We start from the raw sequence: 20355 nt of genomic DNA on the forward strand, positions 1-20355 counted from the left end.
CATTACACTGCCCTCTGGTGGGATGCCAACACCCTCAGTTGTGGAAACGGTGCTCACCTCCAGCTGCACTGATAGGCAGTGGTATAAAGGCATTTCCTGCTGTAAGATAGACCACTGACTTTAGAGAGAGCATAAGAGCAGCTCTGGTGTTGGAATTGTTAAAACGGGAGATCCACCATCTAAGCAAGGAGACAGCACTTGGTTCCTTCCTCATGGGTCAGTTATAAGTCTTCTCGCAGCACTTTCAGGGATTAGTGAGGCAGAGAGGGTGGGCGCTGATTCTGAGGGCTGGCGACAGGCTTCAGGGTCAGCCTCTTTAGCAAAGCCAGGGATGTGGTTTTAGAGATGTTGCTGCCTTACAACAAGTTCCTTTCAGGAAACCTCAAGTCAGAGCGGTGTTTCAGATGGCTGGGGAGAGCCTAGAGGTGCATGTACACAGCCTGGAGTCCAAGGTCACAGCATCTGCACAACTGCGCTCCCGCAGCCCATGGGAACCCTGGTGGTGCTCAGCATTCCCTGCCTTGCATATACCTCCTTCCCAACCCTTGTTGTCACAGGGCATCTCTGCTCATAGCATGGCGTGTCTGGGGGTGAGGGTGGGGAATGGGCAGCCAAGGGTATGCCTGCCCAGGCTAATGTTTCTGGCCAGCCAAGTTTCCCCATGTCATTTTTTTTCTTTGTTTTGAAACAATGCTGTTGATCTAACCGAGAACTGTGTATCTGTTTATCCCCACAGTCCTCGGCATCCTATCCTGCCCAGTAGAGTCCATCCTAGAGCAGGTTTTCCATATCCTGTTCCACTGACCATGGAGACCCATACAGAAAATAAGAATTCTGTGTCCACACCAATCTCTGTCCATCAGAAACTTTGGTCTGAGGGCTGGAGAGATGGCTCAGTAGTTAAGAGCCTTGATGTTCATCCAGAAGCCCTGGGCTCAATTGCCTGCACCCACATGATGGCTTATAAATGTCTGTGGCTCCAGTTCCTTGGGATCAGATACCCTCTTCTGGCCTCTAAGGGCACCAGGCATGAATGTGGTATACATATGTACATGCAGACAACACACACACACAATAAAAATAAGTATTTTAAAACAGAAACTTTGGTCATTTTAGTATAAAATAGAGTAGCCATTATTCACTAATGGTTAAGTTGACTCATGTCAGCATCAAATAAAAACTGAGCTTCCCTCCTATAGGCAATATGTGAGAGTAGCCCAAGGGCGACCTCTGGGGGCCCGCCCGAGTCATAGTTGTGGTGACAGAGACAATAGCATCATCAGTATATTAGCACCAACACCACCAGCATCCTTTTCCCGAGTGCGCCATCAAAACAGCGACACGAAAGCAGCAACAATGTCACTGTCACTGTCATCATAACCACCACCACTACCAGCAGTATAAGTTTTGCTCTAACTCTCAAATCATAAACAACAATTTGATCACAGGAACAAGATGGCTTAGCAGGTAAAGGCACCTGCTGCCAGGCCTGACAATACAAGTTCATTTCCCGGAAGTCAAACTGTAGAAGGGAAGAGCCAGTCCTGCAAATTGTCCTGTATACCTACACACCCCACTCCTCCAACACAAAATAAAATACATCAAAATATAATTTAAAAATTAAAAACTAAACTTGATTCCACCCGGGCAAAGTCAGTGCCATTACACTACAGGTCCATGGCTGGCTAGCACTCCCTGGCTCGGACACTCCCCTCTCATCTCAGCTGTCACGGGCATCTTCCCCTCGCTGCCTCTCCCTCCTGCTACTTGCCTATCACTGAGCAGCCCCTTCTCAGCCGCCTACAGCATCACCGTAGCTTTGTTTCTTGGTGTTGTGATAAAATGCCCCGACAAAAGCATTATTTGAAAGGGTTTATTTGAGTCATAGTTCCAGATTGCTGTCCCTCGTTTTGGGGAAGTCAAGGCACCAGGAGGGTAAAGCATCTGGTCACATAACAGTTGAGAGTTGGGAGAATAAACGCACACATGCTTGTACTCAGCTCATATGCTATCCTTTTCATTCAGTACAGGCCAAGCCCATCAATGGTGCTGCTCACATTCAGGGTGGTCTTCCTACCACAATTAACCCAGTTAAGAAAACCTCACAGATGTGCCCACAGCTAACCTTGTCTAGACAATCCCCCACTGAGACTCTTTTTCAACGTGTTTCTACTTTATGTAAAGTTGACAGTTAAAACAAGTGCTTACAGGGCTTTTTCCTCGGCTGTGCCACACTGTGCCTTCTCCCATGCCCTTCACTCTCCTGAACTGTCCACAGGTCCTCAAAGCCCCACCTCGAGGGACCGAGAACATGGCCTGAGCTGAGGCTCTAGGGATGTGTTTGTGATCCTCCAAATTTTTTTTATTCTAGACTCTGGCTCCCCTATGGCAGGGCCTCCCCTGAATGTTCCATTTTTGTGTGTCTAACATCAAATCCAATGTCTGCCACACGGAGGGTACCACAAAAGGCATTGTCCGAGTCAGGGTTCAGTTCTCCATGACCCCAGGGAGTCAGACTTATCTAATCCAAGTGGTGATGTTTTAAACAGGGAAAACGTTGATACTGGGAAATATGGAACTATGCAAAGCCCGGTAGTCTTCCTGTGAAGACCAATGTGTCGGGCTGCAGTGCCCTCTTGTGTCCAGGCTGTACCCAGGACTTCCATCAGGTCTTAGATTCTGCAGATTGGTTTTCACTATGCACAAGCTTGTGCTTCTGTACTTGTGGGCCTCTGACATGTTCATAGGTGGAAAGACCTGGCTCTCACCCCGCCTGCTGGTACCATGGAACCGGCTCTTTCATCTGTGAAGTGTGTGTGTGTGTGTGTGTGTGTGTGTGTGTGTGTGTGTGTGTGTGTGTTGGCTGCTGGGAAGGGAAAAGTTGAGCACTGACCTTGCAGAGACAGCGGCTCTCCAAGCCATTCCACACGTGTTGATTCAGCCCTAAGTGTATCAGCAGCCCTGACCCACTCCTAGTATTGTGACTTTAGTAGAGTTTGTGGGATGCAGGGTTAGTGGGAGAACGCCCTGATGTAGTCTCCATAGGGATCGTAGCACCCGTAGTATGGATTGACAGTTTTTTAAAGGGTCCTCTCTCACTTCCTCAAGCCCTTCAGAGGCAGTGGCTGGTGTTCCGTCATCTCTTACCCCAGCTCTGTGTTCACTGTCCACACACAGAAGCTTCTCAACAACAGACTGGATGTCCAAGGCAGGGAAAGGTCATGGCCTGCTTAGGGGAAACATGGCCGCTGCAGAGGTGTTTTCCACCCCACTGAGTGTTCCACCAGGCAGGTCCTCACGTTTTCAGGAAGCTGGATTGCACGTGCCTTTGCAAGGTCACATGATCAAAAATGTCAAGTGAATTTAATTTGTGATAATGAAGACAGAGATGCCATCAGGGCACTAAGAAGAAATGTCAGCATCTTGAGCTAGCTGGCCAAACAGCCATGCTCCTGTTTAACTGAGGGACAAGAGGTCAGCTAACAACCAACACAGCCAGAGGATCATGGGGTTCTGATTTCAGGGAAACATAGCCATCACTGTGTGACTCCCGGGTCCTCCTAAACTTTCTTGTCAATAAAAGGAAAACCGAGCTGGGCAGTGGTAGCACACACCTTTAATCCCAGCACTCAGGAGGCAGAGGCAGGCAGATCTATGTGAGTTTGAGGTCAGCCTGGCCTACAGAGTGAGTTCCAGGACAGCCAGGACTACACACAGAAACCCTTGTCTTGAAAAAACAAAACAAACAAACAAAAAAAGAAAACCTGATTAAGGCAACACAATGCTCTGCTCTCTCTAAATAGGGAAGACCCCATGGACTTTGCCATAAGTTTCACCTCAGGAGACATAAAAAGAAAGGAAGGGAGGGAGGAAGGGAAGAAGGAAGGAAGGCTTCTCACCGAAAGGAAACAATAAATCAAAGAACGAGTTGACATTTTCTTCAGTGGATCAGTATCCGTTTGGAATTCCACTTTGGGGATGAATCTCAGTGGCAATATGCTGAGCTAACATGCACAAGGCTCTAGGTTCAATTCCTGCTACTATAGTAAGAAGCCTGTTACTTTTTTTTTTTTTTTTATACAGTCTCACGTAGCCCAGGTTAGCCTGTAACCTATGTAATGGAGGATGACCTTAAACTTCTCAATCTCCTTCCTGCTTCTACCCCAGTGCTGGGATCACAGGCATGAGCAATCATGCCCAGTCTTTTCAAAATTTCTATCCAGTTCTCAGAGATCCTGGGTTACTGGTGCGTGTGGCTATCCCCACATGGCACATGTGGCCATCCCCAAATGTTGTGGGTTATGTGCCTCCTACAGGCAAGGCTGCCTCCTGCATGCTCACATATCACCACATAATTACTGAGGCTAACAGGGCACAGCAGGGCTGTCACTTTCTATTTGGGTTTAGTTGATTGTCCCTCTCATAGCCAAGGCTCACTGAAGAAACCAGGAACCAGGTCTCACATGGCCACCTGGTATCCCAGCTTAGCATCAGCTAGGATTTCACTGGATTTTCTTCTATGGCCTATTTTTCAACCTTCATGCCCAATGGCAAGAAACTTCGCTCTCGTTATCACTAACATTGTAATTCATTGAATCCACCCCTTGAATGAAAACACTTCCAAGCTGTGTGTGGTAGCACATACCTTTAGCCCTAGCACTTGGGAGGCAGAAGCAGGTGGATGTCAAACTCTGAGTTTGAGAGCAGCCTGGCTTACATAGTGAGTTTCAGGGCTGCCAAGGCTACACAGGGATGGACCAGTCATTCCACGCTGGGCTGTTTTGTGAGAATGCCTAATCTGTCCCTGCCCAGCAAAGGCTTTAAGACTGAATTGGGAGAATCAAGGGGAAAGGAAGAGAACAAAAAACAGAGAAGGGGAAAGGAAGGAGAGAAAGGGGAAAGGAGGAGATGAAGGTAAGGAAGGGAAGGAAAAAAAAAAGAAGAAAGGAAGAGCAGAACTATAATTTCATTATCAGAAGCTGCCTGCTTTACAGCATGTTGTTACAGCAGCCTGAATGTAAAAAGGCTGCTGGGCAGAGGCCATGAGACAGGTCCTGCCTCTGGGGGCTTCCCAGAGCCCCAAGGAAGGACACAGGGCACTGTGGACGAGAAGATTCAAGAGCTGTGTCTCAGAGGTCTCATGTGACAGTGAGGGATGACAAAGGGCCAGTGGTGTGTTACAGACATTATCATGTCTCCAGGCACTTACTCCATCAATGACTCGGGACAGAAGCAGTGCCACAGTTTGGTTTGAACTTCACAAATGCTGAAGTTGGCTAATGGAAGGCTATAGGTTTTTTCTTTTTAACCACAAAGCCCTAATTGATAAGTCACATATTTTCTATCCATCAAAAATTTATTATATATTAATGAGTGTTTTGCCTGCATGTATGTGTGTGTGTACCATGTGCATGCCCAGTGCCTGTAGAGTTTAGAAGAGGTCATCTCCCTCAGAACTGGAGTTATAGATGGTTGTGAGGCTTAATGTGGGTGCTGAAGACCAAATCCAGGTTCTCAACCAGGACCACAACAAGCAACTTTTTAAGCTACTGAGTGATTTCTCTGTTTTTGTTTGTTGCAGGTTGTCCCCTGCAAGTACCAAGTAGAGCCCAAGTCTGCTTATCTTCCAAGATCAGTGAGATGGGTCTAGGCTGGCCTCAGATTCTTCACACATCTGAAGTTGTCCTTGAGCTCCTGATCCAAGTGCTGGGATTCCAGGCTGCACGGCCATGCCCAGCTCTACTGTTCTTTCAGCCATGCTCAACAGACCTTTTCTTTCTCTCAGTGCCTGAGCGTTTCCTCTGCCTTCTCCCATCCTCGACAAGCACTTTATACTTCTCTAGTCTATGAGCCTTAGCTCTTGTTTTCTTGGAATTTTCAACTTTGTCCAGTCGTGTGTGCCTCTGGGAACACACATGCTGCTGTCTATTGCCCTCTTTGGTGCTGCTCTGGTCCTTTTTCTTCTCAAAGAAGTATTTAGGGAGTGAGGGAAGGTCTTATAGCAGATATCTCCCAGTGTAGTGAAATCTGTGATCTTAGCACTTGGGAGTCTGAGGCAGGAGGATCATGAATTTGAGACTACCCTGGACTGCAGTACAGGCCTTTACTGATGTACAATCAGCAACATCCAGCAACACCCAGGGTTTCTCCCAGGATACTGGTAAGCAACCTGGTCAATCTATTCAGTCTCCTTTTAAACTTCAAAGGGTGACTCCAGTAAAGGTGTTAGGCCCTAGCAGTTGGTTACTTCTTTTCCAATGCCTGCTCTCTGGTCAACAATGTGGCACCTTCTGCTATGTGGGGATGGCTACATCCAGACTTCCTGCAGCTGGTGGAGGTAGGCATCCTCTCCCCAGGGTACCCTTCCCTCATGCTACCAAGGCCTTGAAACCCTTTTCTCAAGTTCGGGTGTTTGTATTCACTCACTGGTCCCTGAAGATGCTGATGTCAGTACCCTGGGGTGTAGATGATGATGTGGGCTGTCACTCAGAATTGTGGTAGCCTGAACAAAGCTCCCTTCTGCTTGGGCTCGCCGTCCATTCTAAAGGTTCTATGGACAGGTCTCCTGAAGTAAGTGAGAACCATGGGAGATGGAAGCCTGGAGAGCAGGGTGAGATCCTTGGTATAATTCCTAACCTAATGAGTCATGATCAGCTTAGCTCCTGGACTTGGCCACCTCCACCATATCTGGTGGACCAGAATTCAAATTCTGAAAGTTAACTACTCTGTTCCCTCAGTTACCCCCATCACCCAGGGTGCCACATTAGCTTTCTCTTTCTGTGTTACCCACCCTCATCCACCATCAAAATTTATCACTTGTGATTTGTGCTCCCTCCCTAGAGGCTCAGTGACACTATTTATCTTTCATTTATATATTCCTTCTGTGAATACCTAGAAAAGGGAAGGAAATGTTGCTCTGGAGAAGCCATCTTGCATAGAAATACATAACGTGAAGCACACTGTAGTCATTCCACCTGGGAGCCAAGTCTAGCAGAGATCCCACAGGCAAAGTGATTGGCAATAAGAAGTCTTTTCTACCACAGCAAGCATTCCAGAAAGGAGAGAATGGGCATATTTTAAAGGTGCTGCTGTCAGTCAGGATGCCACCACTTTAAATGGACATTTCAGGTGACACATGTAGAACACACCGGCTCATCTTGCAGTCACCAAGTGCCAGTGCATCATGCTGGTCCAGTAACGGGAAAGGTGCCAGCAGGATGCGGAGTAGCTTCTTTATCATGGGAAACAGCTGTTTCATGGTCACTGAGGAGTATAATAGCCTTATTGGGTGTGCTGCTGAGGGCTGGGCTTCCATTATTGATGAGGGAGACAATCTGAACCATTCATGGAACTTCACTGAGGTCATAGCTCACCTCAGGATTCCCCTCCCTATTCTTAGTATACACAGCCTCAAAGGGAATTGTTCCAAATGTTTGAGAGAGTGAGCAGATGTTCTCACAAATCCACCAGCAATGCTCTAAGGAGCCTCAAGCCCTGTTTTAAACATCCACGTGGACAAATTCAAAATTAAAAAGGGCAGCCAAGGTTAGTGCATCAGAAACTCAGTGTGAGAGTCGCCCAGAGGACAAGGTAGCTTATAGAAGCAAGCCAGTCACGTTTATCGAATGATTTCTTAACACTTTATTTTGTGTGTATGTGTATGTGTGTGGGTACATGCATGTCACAGCATGCATGCAGAAGTTGGAGGAAGGCAGGAGTTGGTTCTCTTTCCACTAATCATATGCACTCCAGGGACAGAACTTGGATTTAGGCCTGGTGGCAAGTGCCTTTGCATATTGAGCCATTTTGCCATCCCAACTATTTTTTTTTAAGTCTGCCTCTGAGAACTGATATCCTTCTATATGTTTGAAGATAATGACATACCTTTATCGCTGAAGATGTAGGTTACTTATTGTTTTCACAGCCCCAGGGCTACTCATGAGTTATTAGCAAATAATTGGGTACTTCTGCTTACACTGCTGATTTAGCACAGAGCAGGGTGCTGGCTCCTGAGGAATCCCACTTATAAAGAAGAGAGGTTTATTTCGGGCAATGGCTCCAGATTTCAGTTCATTGCTGCTTGGCTCCCATGTATTACAACCCATTCTCAGGGGAGCCTGAGCGTCAAGGTTGAAATGTATCAGATGATAGCTTATTACCTCATAGCAGCCTAGGAAGTGAAAGGGACCCTTTAGTCTACATTCCTAAAGGTCTACCTCCCCACAGCTCTATAGGGTGCTCTAAGTAAGCCTTTAGTATAGGACCATTTGATATCCAAAGTGCAACAACCTGAGCCATTCTGGAGGAAGCTAGCAATGTCTGTGCCTGATCCAAAAGCCACGTGGCAGATGACTATAGTCAGAAGCCCTCAGGGGATGTCTAAGCTAGTCATGCTTAGTCCTTTAGGTAGCAGCCTTCATGTCTGCCTCTTCATGGCATGCTGCTTTCTTATCTCAAGGGACCATGATGCCTTAGGGATGTAGGTCTGTGACCATAGCCTGTCTCACTTCAGTCTGCAGTAGGAGTGGGTTAGGGTGTAGCTCCCCACTGCTATCCCTTATGTAAAACTCATGTTTTAAAGGAGGTATCCATTTTCAGGAGATGATCACTCAAAATGTGGTAGACACATGCCACGGGGCTGCCATCTCCTCCCTCATTATGGTACGTGGCAGAGATCACAAATCAGTCCCTCATGATATCACCATCCAATCCCTCATGACATTTTTTTTTCACTGAGCCTGGACCTGGCCTACAATCCCACTCATTTTCAGCCCTATGGTTAGCAACTTTTCTTAAAGTGAGGCTTGTCTCTTGAACCCTGTTTTATTATTTTTGCTTGCTAATTATTATTATTATTATTATGTATGTTGTGCTTATATGTATAGGTATGCTGAATAATTGGAAGCCAGAGGTTGACACATCCTTAAACACTTTCTACCTTATTTTTGAAACTCACTCTATAGAATAGGCTGGCCTTGAACTCAGAGATCCTCCTGCCTCTGCCTCCTGAGTGCTAGGATTAAAGGTGTGCATCACCATCACCCAACCTATTTCCCTTTCTTAATGAGATCTATATGTAACCCTTACTCTATATCTAACCTCTGTGGTTCTACAGACTGTAGCTTGGTTATCAAGAATTATCTTAACAGTTAATATCCACTCATAAATAAATTAACATCATATTTCTCTTTCTAGATCTGGGTTACCTTACTTGATGATTTTTTTCTAGTTCAACTCATTTGCCTGCAGTAATAGGTTATGGAATCCCATTGGGGACAAATTCATGAGGTGGTGGACATTGATCCCCTAAAAATGGAACTGAACTTACTCAGAACTAGAAAGTGATATCACATATTGTAGTGTTATCTTAGTCATAAACAGATAGGAAACTGAGTTCCCATTGTAGATACCTGTCTAAGAAGCACAGGAGTTGGGGACTTGGCACAGAAAGCTTCAGGGCACTAATGTGTTTTAGACAGCCTACACCAGGATCACCTTTGTTTTGGAAGAATGTTGGGTGATAAGAGATGTCATTCTGTAAATATGTGTCTCTTATTGATTAACGAATATAGCCCTGTTGGCCGATAGAAAAGAAAGACAGGGTGGGACTAGGAGACAAAGAGGATTCTGGGAGATGTAGTAGAGAAGAGTCAAAATGTAGGATGAAGAGGAGTAAGAGGTTTGGACCCTCTCTCTGGTAAGATAAGACCATGTGCGTATTATTTGGTGCTGATGGGGCTGTGGGACCAGGCTGGTGGGAAAGTGCTCATAACAAAATGGTGCCTACAACATGGGTACTAAGAACTTCCACTAAAAACTTAACAAAAGCTTAAAAAAAAAAGGATTTTAAAAACAAAAGAACAGAGACAAGCAAGGCTTCTTGGTAGCAACATTATTCTTGGGTGGGCTCTTTTTTGCTAAAGACAAGAAGAGACTCATGGGGTTCCTTTAAGAGAGGTTTTCTGACTCAGAATAAGAGGAAAAGACCTCAGGGCACTTTTAATAGGCCTTGCTAACAAGTGAATGCTTGTACAACAGCTGCAGAAGCAAGCAGATCTCTGTGATTTCAAGGCCAGCTTGGTGTACAGAGTGAATTCCAGGACAGTTAAAGTTACACAGAGAAACCTGTCTCAAAAACTGAAAAAATTAGAAGTAAAGAAATAGAGTAATAAAAAAGCCACCTAAAGATGGGAAATACACAGAAAGTCTGGGTACTGTATGTTATTGTGTTGTCTTTGAATTGCTCAGTTGCTTGATTATAAAATATACTTGATTATCAATGTTGTTGAATTAATTCAACTTAAAAATTTTAAAAATACTTTGACTTCAAAATTTAAGTCTAAGGACAGGTTACTGGGGAAAAGAATTTCTACTTTTGTTTCCACAGAAAATGAAAAGTAACAGACTAACATAGTTTGATTAAGCAAGACCCCCTGAAACAGTGTCCCAGGTGAGCCAACATTCAAAATAGCTAGGACAAGGCAGCCTTGCAGACTACAGCCAAGATTTATGCATCTTCTTAGGATTCCCATGATATTACAGCATTCCCAACCAGCAGGAAGCAGTTTGGAAATGTTGTCTATAAATGTTTGCTTTCATTTAAATGGGGTTGGTTATAAATGGTTAATGATCACAACCAATCTTTTTTTAAAGGTAAAAGGGGATTATGGTATAGAAATGAATATTTTGTATTGGAATGGATTTTCATTTATTGATACAAATTTAATGTCAATTTTGTGATATGTATATTTCTCTTCTTGTTTAAGTATTGTATTTATATAGCTATAATAGTCAAAACTTACAGTTTTGACATATATATATATCAAATGAATAGGCATTCTTCACACTTTTCAAAGACCTATAGAATATGGCATTTAAAATGGTTTAGGATTTTTCTTGACAGTGAGACATAACTGCTTCTGGCAATACCACCTTCGTCACAAAGGAAGATGGACCTTGAAGAAACTGGTTATGGAGTTCACTCTCAATGTGGCAAGACTAGCCATTTGGGCAAGAAACGTCTCTTGTCTGGACTGTTTGACTTTATACTGTATAAACTAGACATGCAGGACCCATAGAAAAAGTGACTTCTGAAACAAGATGGCCATTGATACAGAGTTCCTGCTTCATGGAAGAGTCTTCCAGACATTCTGTAGGACACAGAGAAAAGTGACTGACAAACTGCTAATACAGGTAGACAGTTTAAAGTTTCCTACTTTGCTGAGGAGTCTGCCAGACACACTATGGCCTATAGGCTGAAGATGGGACATTACATAAGAACTTCGGGTTTCTGACCAGGTAGCAAGTGGTCTCTGTCATTTCTAGAGTTTATTCTATTGTCTTTGATGGAGTTGAAGACAGATAGTTAAGTTATAGTTTTCCTTAGTTAGGATTAAAGGTAAGTCACATAGTAGACTTTAGACTCACAAAGATAGGATAGATGATAGAATATTTTCTTTAATTCCTAATAGTGCTAATGGACTAAATACTGTTAACTATAATTCTTATTTGATAACTTTTGTTATATATTTTATTATGTTAATGTTAAAGCCCTTCTTTTTATTTTAGACAGAAAAGAGGAGATGATGGGAGATATAAATCTATAAATATGTTTCTTTTAATGGTTAATGAATAGCCCTGTTGGCCAATAGGAAAGCAAGATAGGTGGGACTAGGAGGCAAGGAAGATTATGGGAGATGTAGTAGAGAGGAGATTCAAGATGTAGAGACTTGAGAGAGAAGAGGTCCAGGCCCTCTCTCTGGTAAGATAAGACCATATGGAAACACTTAAATTGATAGAAATGAGTTCATACTTAAGACAGAGCTAGCCAATAAGAAATGCTAGTAACTGGCCAACAGTTTCATAATTAAATATAGTGTCTCTACATGTTATTTGGGGCTGATGTGGCTGTGGGACCAGGCTGGTGGGAAAGTGCTTGAAACAGTTGGGGGCCTCAGCTTTTCAGGGTTATAGGTGACATCAGTCAAGAGAGCATGCGTTTCTGAGTTATGCAGGAGCCAGTTGTTTATGTAAGACACTGCCATACAAAACCATCCCCTCTACCTATGACTGCCAGAACTGTCATCCCAGCCAGAGAGAGGCCTTCTCTTGATCTCAGCCTCCTCCTTTAGCACACATACCCTCTCTTGAGGGAATCTCAGTTGCTCTAATTTTCTGACACTTCTTTGTGTAGGACCATATTTATTGTTTACCTTCTAATGGGTTCAATCATTCCGACAGACAAGAACAAGATGTGGATGTTTTCTGCAGCCCTACTTGCTGAATGTTCTGGTTGGTATGATAGAAAACACTTGTACATGGGCCAGTGAGGTAGCTCAGCAGATAAAAATGCTTGCCATTAGCCTGACAACTTTAGTTCTATTCCGAGAACTCACATGGTAGAAGGAGAGAATTAACTCCTAAAAGTTGTCCTCTGACTTCCACCTATGCACCATAGTACACACACACACACACACACACACACACACACACACACGTAAAAACTACTTGTGTGCTTGGGATCAATGAATTGGGCTCTCCTAAGAACTCATATTTTGTACTTCCCTGGTTCTCTGTATAAATCTAATCCTTGATATTGGAAAATTGGATCTTGGGATTGTTTTGTCATTTTTATAAATATCACAAATTTAGTTATGTGCTAGGTACCCCAAGTAGCTCAAAGCTTACTGTTCTTTTATGAACAATGGAAGGTGAGATGTAGATCAACACAGAGAACCCCCATCCCCATGAGCTTTAGTCTTTGCAAAAAGATGTGGTGAACACAGTCCTGCTCCCGAGTAGTGTCCCTGGTCCTGAAGTCCACCATTTTGTTCTGTATGTGCCCTGCCTGAAGACCTCAGCAACTACTTGAGACAGGTGTGGGGTGACAGCCACTCACCTTCACACTTGAGCAGAAAGAAGTCCATGTTATGGCTGAAGGAGGCACTGAAGTAGGTGCAGTTCTCCACTAGGTCACAGGACAGACACTGCCTGTTGAAGTCATCGACTGTGTTGGCACTGGAAGAGCAAAGAGTCAGTGAGATCAGAGGCAGGGAATGAGTGACCATGAACATCAAGTCTGAGTTCCCCAGCAGGGACCTCTCCTCTGAGGCTACCCTGCCATTCTTGCTGCTAATCCCCTAGGCTTTACTCCCATCAACATTCCTTTGACACTTCACTTTCTAGAGCCTTTCCAATCCATACTCTGGAGACCTCTCAGACCTTCTAGTCCTGGGTGTCAGCTACTTGACCATCAGTGAAACTAGGTGGGACCAGGGTGTGGAGACTGCAGTTATGGATGCCATTGCCTATTCTGGTCATGGGCACTATCACATGGTCATAGATACATTAATCATCTGGCAGGGGTCATGGTTACTGTCAACTGGTGCTATCATGGGTACCCTCACCTGGTGATGTTGTGGGTACTATCATCTAATGAAGTCATGGGTGTCATCACTTGGAATAATCATGGGTGCCTACAGTGGTCATGAGCACACTCACAGGGAGCTTTCTACCCAAGTGAGTGACTCTTTGAACAGGTTACTGGCAATCTGTGAAGAGTGGAGAGTTCTATATTCCTTGAGTGTCAAGTGCATTAAGAAGGGGCTCTGTGAATGTCAAGGAATAGTATCGACTGCTTCCAGAACCCAGTTCTCCTGAAAGCAGAAGGGCAGTGATTGAATTTCTCGCTTAGGGATGAGGGCAGTGAGAGAAATCAATTATAGGTTCCACCTGGGACCACCATGGTCAGGTTTAATCTTGATCAGAAAGTTGCTGTCTTCACATGGCACTAGGAAAGTTCCTCTGTAAGCATAGCTTCCAATGTGGAGTTTCTCTTCCCGAGAATGAAGACATCATGGGAGAAAGGTGCTATTCGTCACAAGGAAGGGACAGCAGGCTGCCTTCCTGCTTTTTATATAGTGGATAGCCTGACTTTCATGATCATAGGAGGCCCATAGTGGTGAACAGTCTACAGAGAGAAGCGGTTCCATGATACCAGGACCCTGCCCACTCATGCCAGCCTTATACTCAGAATGGAGTCCACTGGCTGGAGGGGAGACCTCTGTGTGTTGGGGACTTCTCTAGCTTCTCTGGTCCACACTGCCAGCCAGGTGCTCCTTCCAGTGGCTATTGTACACTCAGGCAGAAGCCAGGTGCAGGTCTCCTAGCTAAGAAATGTCCAGAAACCCCCGTTGTTCCTCCTCCTCTCTCCCAAACTGGTAGGAACTAAGTTAACCTCAAAATAAAGTCCTCTCTCATGAGATCAGTAAGCAGTTAGCAGGATGAACTGTTGAGAGGGTGATCTTGTATCTGGTTCCTTTCTGGGTTCCTAGCATGCCCATCCATTTTCTATGTTATTTGAGGTTGTGGAACTTGGGCCATGACCTCACACAGCCAGCCTGCTGCATGGAGGGAGATGGCAAAGCCAGCCTCCTCTCCATTCAGTCACTGGCTGATTCCCAAACCAGACTCAGCCCAAACCAGTCCTCAAAATACAGAGTTGAAGGCAATTTGCTAAGGTAACACTCGAATATAGGAGCAAGACAGGCAGACTCCTTCAAGAAAAGTGTGTGTGTGTGTGTGTGTGTGTGTCCGTGCATCAATTTTGCCAAAGTAGAAACAGGATTCAAGGCCTTGGGTTATGTGGTTTCTGCACTTATATCTCTCCACACTTTCCAATTACTCAGCCTCCCTTGCTACATCGTATTTGCTGTGATCCTGTGAGGCCAGGAGGCCCCTGCTGGCATGCGAGTCAGTTACCTGTAGAGCTGTCGTCTCCGTGGCAGGTCCTCTGTGCTCAGGAAATAGCTGAGGAGACATGGGAAAGGTATATATGGTTAGCTTGCCTCAGGGCACATTTGCAGGCCACAAGTCCTACCCTAGCATTTTCACAGTACCTCTTAGGGACTATGACCAACATAAAGAACAATGCTGATGTTAGGTCGGGCCATACTCATGACCACAGCAGGGGAAGGCCAGATGCTACAGGCAGAGGGATACACTGTCAACATCAGGTATCTCCTGCACTGGTCCTGGTCCCAGTGCTCTGGGTCCTGATGCAGCAGTGAGGGCAGTGGCAGCACACACCTAGATGTGAACATGGGGTTTTCCCTGGAGATTAGAAACCTCCTGATGGGCAAGGACTAGAGAAGACTGTGTATGATCCCATAAACCTGGTCTGGGGAATGCACATCTGCCAGTTTTCTCCTTAGCCTGAGAGTACCTACTGTGTGAGCAGGGAGGCTGCACAGCATCAGATGCAGAGCTGGGCCTGGATCCCTACAGAGTGAAACCTGGCTCTCTCCTGTTAGACACTGAGTGATCTGGAGACAGCAGCTTAATTTCTTTGTGTCTTGGTTTTTTTATTTATGTTATTTTATTTTATTTTATGTGTGCATGTGCATATAGGTGCATGCTTGTGTGTATGCAGATGTATGTGTATGCAGGTGGACATGTGTGCATTTGTCTGAAGAGGTCATAGTCTGACCTTGGGTATCATTCCTCAGGAGCTGTTTGTCTGGTTTTCATTTGAGGCAGTATCTCTCATTGGACTTGGCTCACTGATTAGGTAAGAGTTGTTGGTCAGCAAGCCCCAGGGTCCCTCTTCCCCAGCCCTGGGATTACAAGCACAAGCCACCATGTTTGGCTTTTCATGTGGGCTCTTTAACAATGGAACCATGCCCCTGGCACCTGTCTTAGTTTGTCTTTAAATGGCCAAGCATACCTAACCACAGTATTAGTCAGATCATGCTGGAGATGTCCTTAGCCTTTGCCCAGGTCTACAGAGACTCAGTAAACAGCTGATACAGAGAACTATCTCTGTGAATCCATGTCACCTCACTGGTCTGTGCAATATTCCCTTTGTCACGGTGCCTTGTAGCTTTAGGAGTTGGCTGAGTCAGTACCTGGGCTCACAATGAAGCTAGGGGTGAGTGCTATGGTCTAGGAGGGCAGGGAAGTCCTCTTGAGCTGTGTTTTTATTCCACTGTAGTATGTTTGACTAACAACACGTGGGTCTGCTAGCAGTAGGAGACAGCCCCTGGGACCACCCCCCAGTTCCCACTCACATCTTATTCCGCTTCTCATCATAGGACAGGATCTTGGTCACATCCCAGTCCCCAGAGGTGATGGACTGGATGTTGTCATTGCTGCTGTTGGGCTGAAATACAGACAAGATGTCAAGAAGGAGACACTGGACTCTAGCTTTGCTGCCTCATTCTGAAGCCTGTCCGAGTGAGGCAATATCCACCCCCTTTCTGCTTCTCTTCTGTGTGACTTGGCTTGTATTCAGCATCCCTCATGATGGGCTCTGATGCCCACCCCACAGTCTGAGTGTCACTGATGGCAGTATCCCATGGTCTCTCCGCAGGGCTTGTTCCTGGCACCTCATCCCATGTTCTACAGATACACACCCAAGGCCAATGCACTTGTGAATTTAATGCTTGTGTTAGGACCCAGGGTGGGGGAAAGAAAGTGTGTGAGGAAAAGGATGAGATCAGGCAAAATCAGGAAGGAGTTGAGAGGGATGAACTCAGTGTAGTTCTAACCACCTGTCATCCTTGCTGGGGTCCAGGTGCCACAGGAACTGACTATGACTCCTGCTTAGCTAGCATACTTCTCAAGTGTCTCCCAGAGCCCTGTACTATAGCCACACAGAGCATGCTATCATGGTACCAGGTACAGGCAGCATTCAAATTTTCACCTGGGATGCTGAGGTGCAGTTGTGGGTGGCTGTTCTGAATGGCATATTCTCTGGGGAGCCAGTATGGAGGGGATGGAGCCTAAGTCAGGTGATACAGACCAACACTTGGGACTGCAGACCCAGGAGCAGGCCGTGTGTGTGTGTGTGTGTGTGTGTGTGTACCTGAGTGTGGATGTGACTTCAGGAAGGCAGTGCAGCCTCAGGCAGTCCTCAACTTGGAAGAAGAGGCCAGGCAAGAAGACTGTGCGCTTTGAGCAAGGTGGGAACCACTTTCTGATGGATGCTAAGGGGTTCTCAGCAAATTCTGGTCATCTGCAGGAATTTGGAAACTGGGGCTGAATGAAAGCCTCAAAAAATTTTTAATCTTGCTTGAAATGGCCCCAGTGACAACGTGAACAAATTAAATCAGGTTTTTCACATCCTGTAAGTCATTAAGTTGCTAGGAAACAGAAATGCTTGCCTAAGCTGGGAGTAGCCATCATTCCCACCCAAGGCATCTCAGGGCTTTTATCTCCTCCCTCCAGATATTCCTCGAGGAGATGTGGTCTTTCTTCTGGGTCCACACCATATACACAGGCCTCCTACTTCCTATCTACAGCGTTTCCAGACAGCCTTCTTCCTAATTATATTTTGTATACTTGCCCCCAATTCTTGATCACTTCAGTTAGCTTTAAAATAAAACCTGCACACAGAGGATGGGGTTGATGACACAGAGGGCCAAGCACATGCCCATCCCTCCTACCATCTGTCTCAGGGCAGAGATCTGAAAACTCAGCATCCAGGAAGCTATGGCAACTGTGCTTGCAGGCAGGCATTCCCAGATATCCACTCCACTGCTCAGCAGCTCTTAATCCTAAGCCGCCTGACCAGGACAGGTGTGTTTGAGTGGCAGCCACAGTATCATTAATGTTAGATATGCTGGCTCAGGGTTGAGGCAGTCCTGGGAGAGACTCATGAAGGGCGTGGAGCAACAGGTGGCCTTGAGGAAAGGGAGAGTGCCAGGAAGGACAGACCGGTACTCAGCAGTCATCTTGAACACTCATTGCTACCCACCGGTGGGTCTCCATGTCTCTCTATTGTTGCTAGAAATGTCATGTCCCATGTTCATGTTCTTGAGTATCAGTATGAAAATCTAGACTCCAGTCACTGCTGTGCTTAGAGCCTCTGTATTTGGACAAGTGCCATGCTGCTTCCATCTGTAAACAGCAGCCTCCCAGGGCTCCCTGGGGTCCTGGGAAGGGTCACTGTGCATACCCAAGGCCAGCACCAATACTACAACAGCACAGAAGGTAGTGGATTTACCTGTGATGACGACACGGTGATGTGGTAGAATTTCCCCCGTCCCCCTTGTGGGATTGCTCTGACAAAGAAGAACTTCCGGCCATCCTTGGAGAACACAGGCTCTTCATTCTGTAGACAAAGGTGACAGGCCTATCAACGCAGAGCTACACGGGGATCATGAAGAGCGAGTGGGGGAAGGGACACCCTTAGATATTTCATGTGTGGTTTCTAATGATGGAGGGAGCTGGAGGGAGCCTGTGTGGGGCCTTCACTCTCTTTGGGACTGGAGAGTCAGACCTTTGGTTTTCTAAAGGCAGAGGGAGAAAGGGGCACCCAAGTTCACAGATCACATGGCTCAGTTGGTAAAGTGCTTGCTGTGCAGGCATGAGAACCTGGGTTCAGACCCCCAGAACCATGTGAAAAGCAGGGAGTAACCCCAGTGCTGTGGGAGGAGAGATCGGTGGATCCCTCAAGCTTATTGTCAGTCAGCCTAATGTACTTGGTGAGCTCTAGGTTCAGTGAGGGATCCTATCTCAAAAAATAAGATGGAGAGCATCTGAGGAAGACACTTGATGTCAACCTCTGGCTTCCACATGTACACACGTGTGTGTGTGTGCACACCTGTGCATACCTATACAATCATGTACATATATCCCCATTGCCCGCACACATTTGCAAATACAAATCCCAGGGGCAGAGTCAGACAACACTGTTGCCCACAACATGCAAAGATCAGTGAAGAAATGGGCTTGCGCACACATCAGTCATCCCTCGTGAGTGGGAACTAGAGCTGGGGATACACTCTGGACTTCAATAGCTGCTGTGAAAGTCCTGAGCATGCAAAGCTGCCTGACAGACTTTTGTCTTACACCAGCTCAAAGGCAAATGGGAAGAGTAGTTACAGACCCCACTTTTCCCTCGTCTAGTCGTGTCTTCTATTCTTTTCCTTAATAAAATCTCTCTCACACTGACTCATCCATTGAGGAGGCATGCCAAATGGAACAATTGTGTCTATTTTAAGATGCAGACAGCAGAAAGAGCCCCTCTGGGCCTGGCTATCACTAGGGGCATCCCCAAAGGGCAGGTGCTAGATGGTGCATCAGTTTGAACAATAGTTACTTCTCCCTGAAATCAACTCTGGGGTCAACAGCTGGATGTAAGGCCTGAGGGGTAGCCTGTTACCACGCTTTATTCTTGGCACCCCAAGAGCTGAGTAGGCAGGTACTTGTAGCCCTTAGCCTGCTGTAGTGGGGAGTGGCCACTCCAATGGGCAGAAAGCGATTTTGGCTCAATAGCATCTCTACTACACTCTGAAATCAAAGTCTGTAGGTTTCTGTCAGTAAACACCAACTAACTGGCTCCTCCAATTATGGTGAAGGTGTATCTATATTGTGATTCAAGAAGCTGCCTGACAATGCGAGGATGAGAACAAACAGTAAACAAAACGCAGCTGGCCCAGGAAAAACTCATTTCCCCACAGTGGAGGAACACATGCAAATACGATGTGCTCAGAGAAATGAACCAACATGTGATTAAAATGACATTTAATCTTCATGAATATTTGCAATAAAATGAAACCTTTAATCTGCAAATATTGATTTTTCTATTTAGAGTTGGGAGTGTGGTATTTAACCGGACAGGGAGTGGGAAAGAGAGCAGCAGTTAATTTGGCTTTTTAGATGGACTTCTGTTTGCCAACGATGAGATGGACGAGGCAATAGTCCCCGGTTTTCTGGGGGAAATGTTTGCACTTTGGACAAAGATTAAAAGTAATATGATTAATTCTGGACAGAAGCTTTGTACTCATATTGAGGAGGCCTCAGCTTCTGAGGTCATTGGTCCATTGCTCTCCTAAACCTTCCAGAATGTGCCTAAGAAGGCATCAGCCAGTCTTTGGAAACTTGCTTATGCAGCATCTCTCTCTCTCTCTCTCTCTGTGTGTGTGCGCATGCACGTGCGTGTGCGTGTGTGTACTGGAGACCAGATGGATGTCAATCTTGGCTGTTGTCCTTCAGGGCACTGTCACGCTGCTACGTTCCGTGACAGGGTCTCTCACTGGTCTGCAATGTGCTGAGTTGGCTAGGCCAGCAGATCCTAGGGGTCCTCCTGTCTCCACCTTCCCAGTGTCAGGATTGCAAGCTTGTCCCACAATGCCTCATGTTTGTTTGTGTGGATTCTTGGGGTTTAACTCAGTTTTTCATGCTTGCATGGCAAGCCCTTTACCAGCTATCGCCGCAGTCGCAGTCCAGGAAATAAACTTAGCGATAAAGTGCAGGGCGGCTTTTCTTTTGTTAAATGTGGGCACCAGAATTTTAATACCAGTTCTGCCCCTTGTTTGATGCTGGTGGATTCTGGGATTTGTGCAGCAAGGT

At 45.8% G+C, this 20355-nt stretch overlaps 1 protein-coding gene across 1 annotated transcript in view; it reads right to left on the reverse strand.

Moving 5' to 3' along the window:
- Window positions 1-20355, reverse strand: part of Dpp6 (dipeptidyl peptidase like 6) — a 640714-nt gene that overhangs the window by 40092 nt on the left and 580267 nt on the right. Inside the window, exons 13-16 of the mRNA XM_051203163.1 lie at window positions 18005-18112; window positions 16068-16159; window positions 14761-14808; window positions 12899-13017 (exon numbers count right to left, since the gene is read on the reverse strand). Coding sequence (XP_051059120.1) covers window positions 12899-13017; window positions 14761-14808; window positions 16068-16159; window positions 18005-18112 — 367 coding nt within the window. The remainder of the gene's footprint in view (window positions 1-12898; window positions 13018-14760; window positions 14809-16067; window positions 16160-18004; window positions 18113-20355) is intronic.

Source organism: Phodopus roborovskii, unplaced genomic scaffold (assembly GCF_943737965.1).
Source record: "Phodopus roborovskii unplaced genomic scaffold, PHOROB, whole genome shotgun sequence".
Lineage (NCBI taxonomy): Eukaryota > Metazoa > Chordata > Mammalia > Rodentia > Cricetidae > Phodopus > Phodopus roborovskii.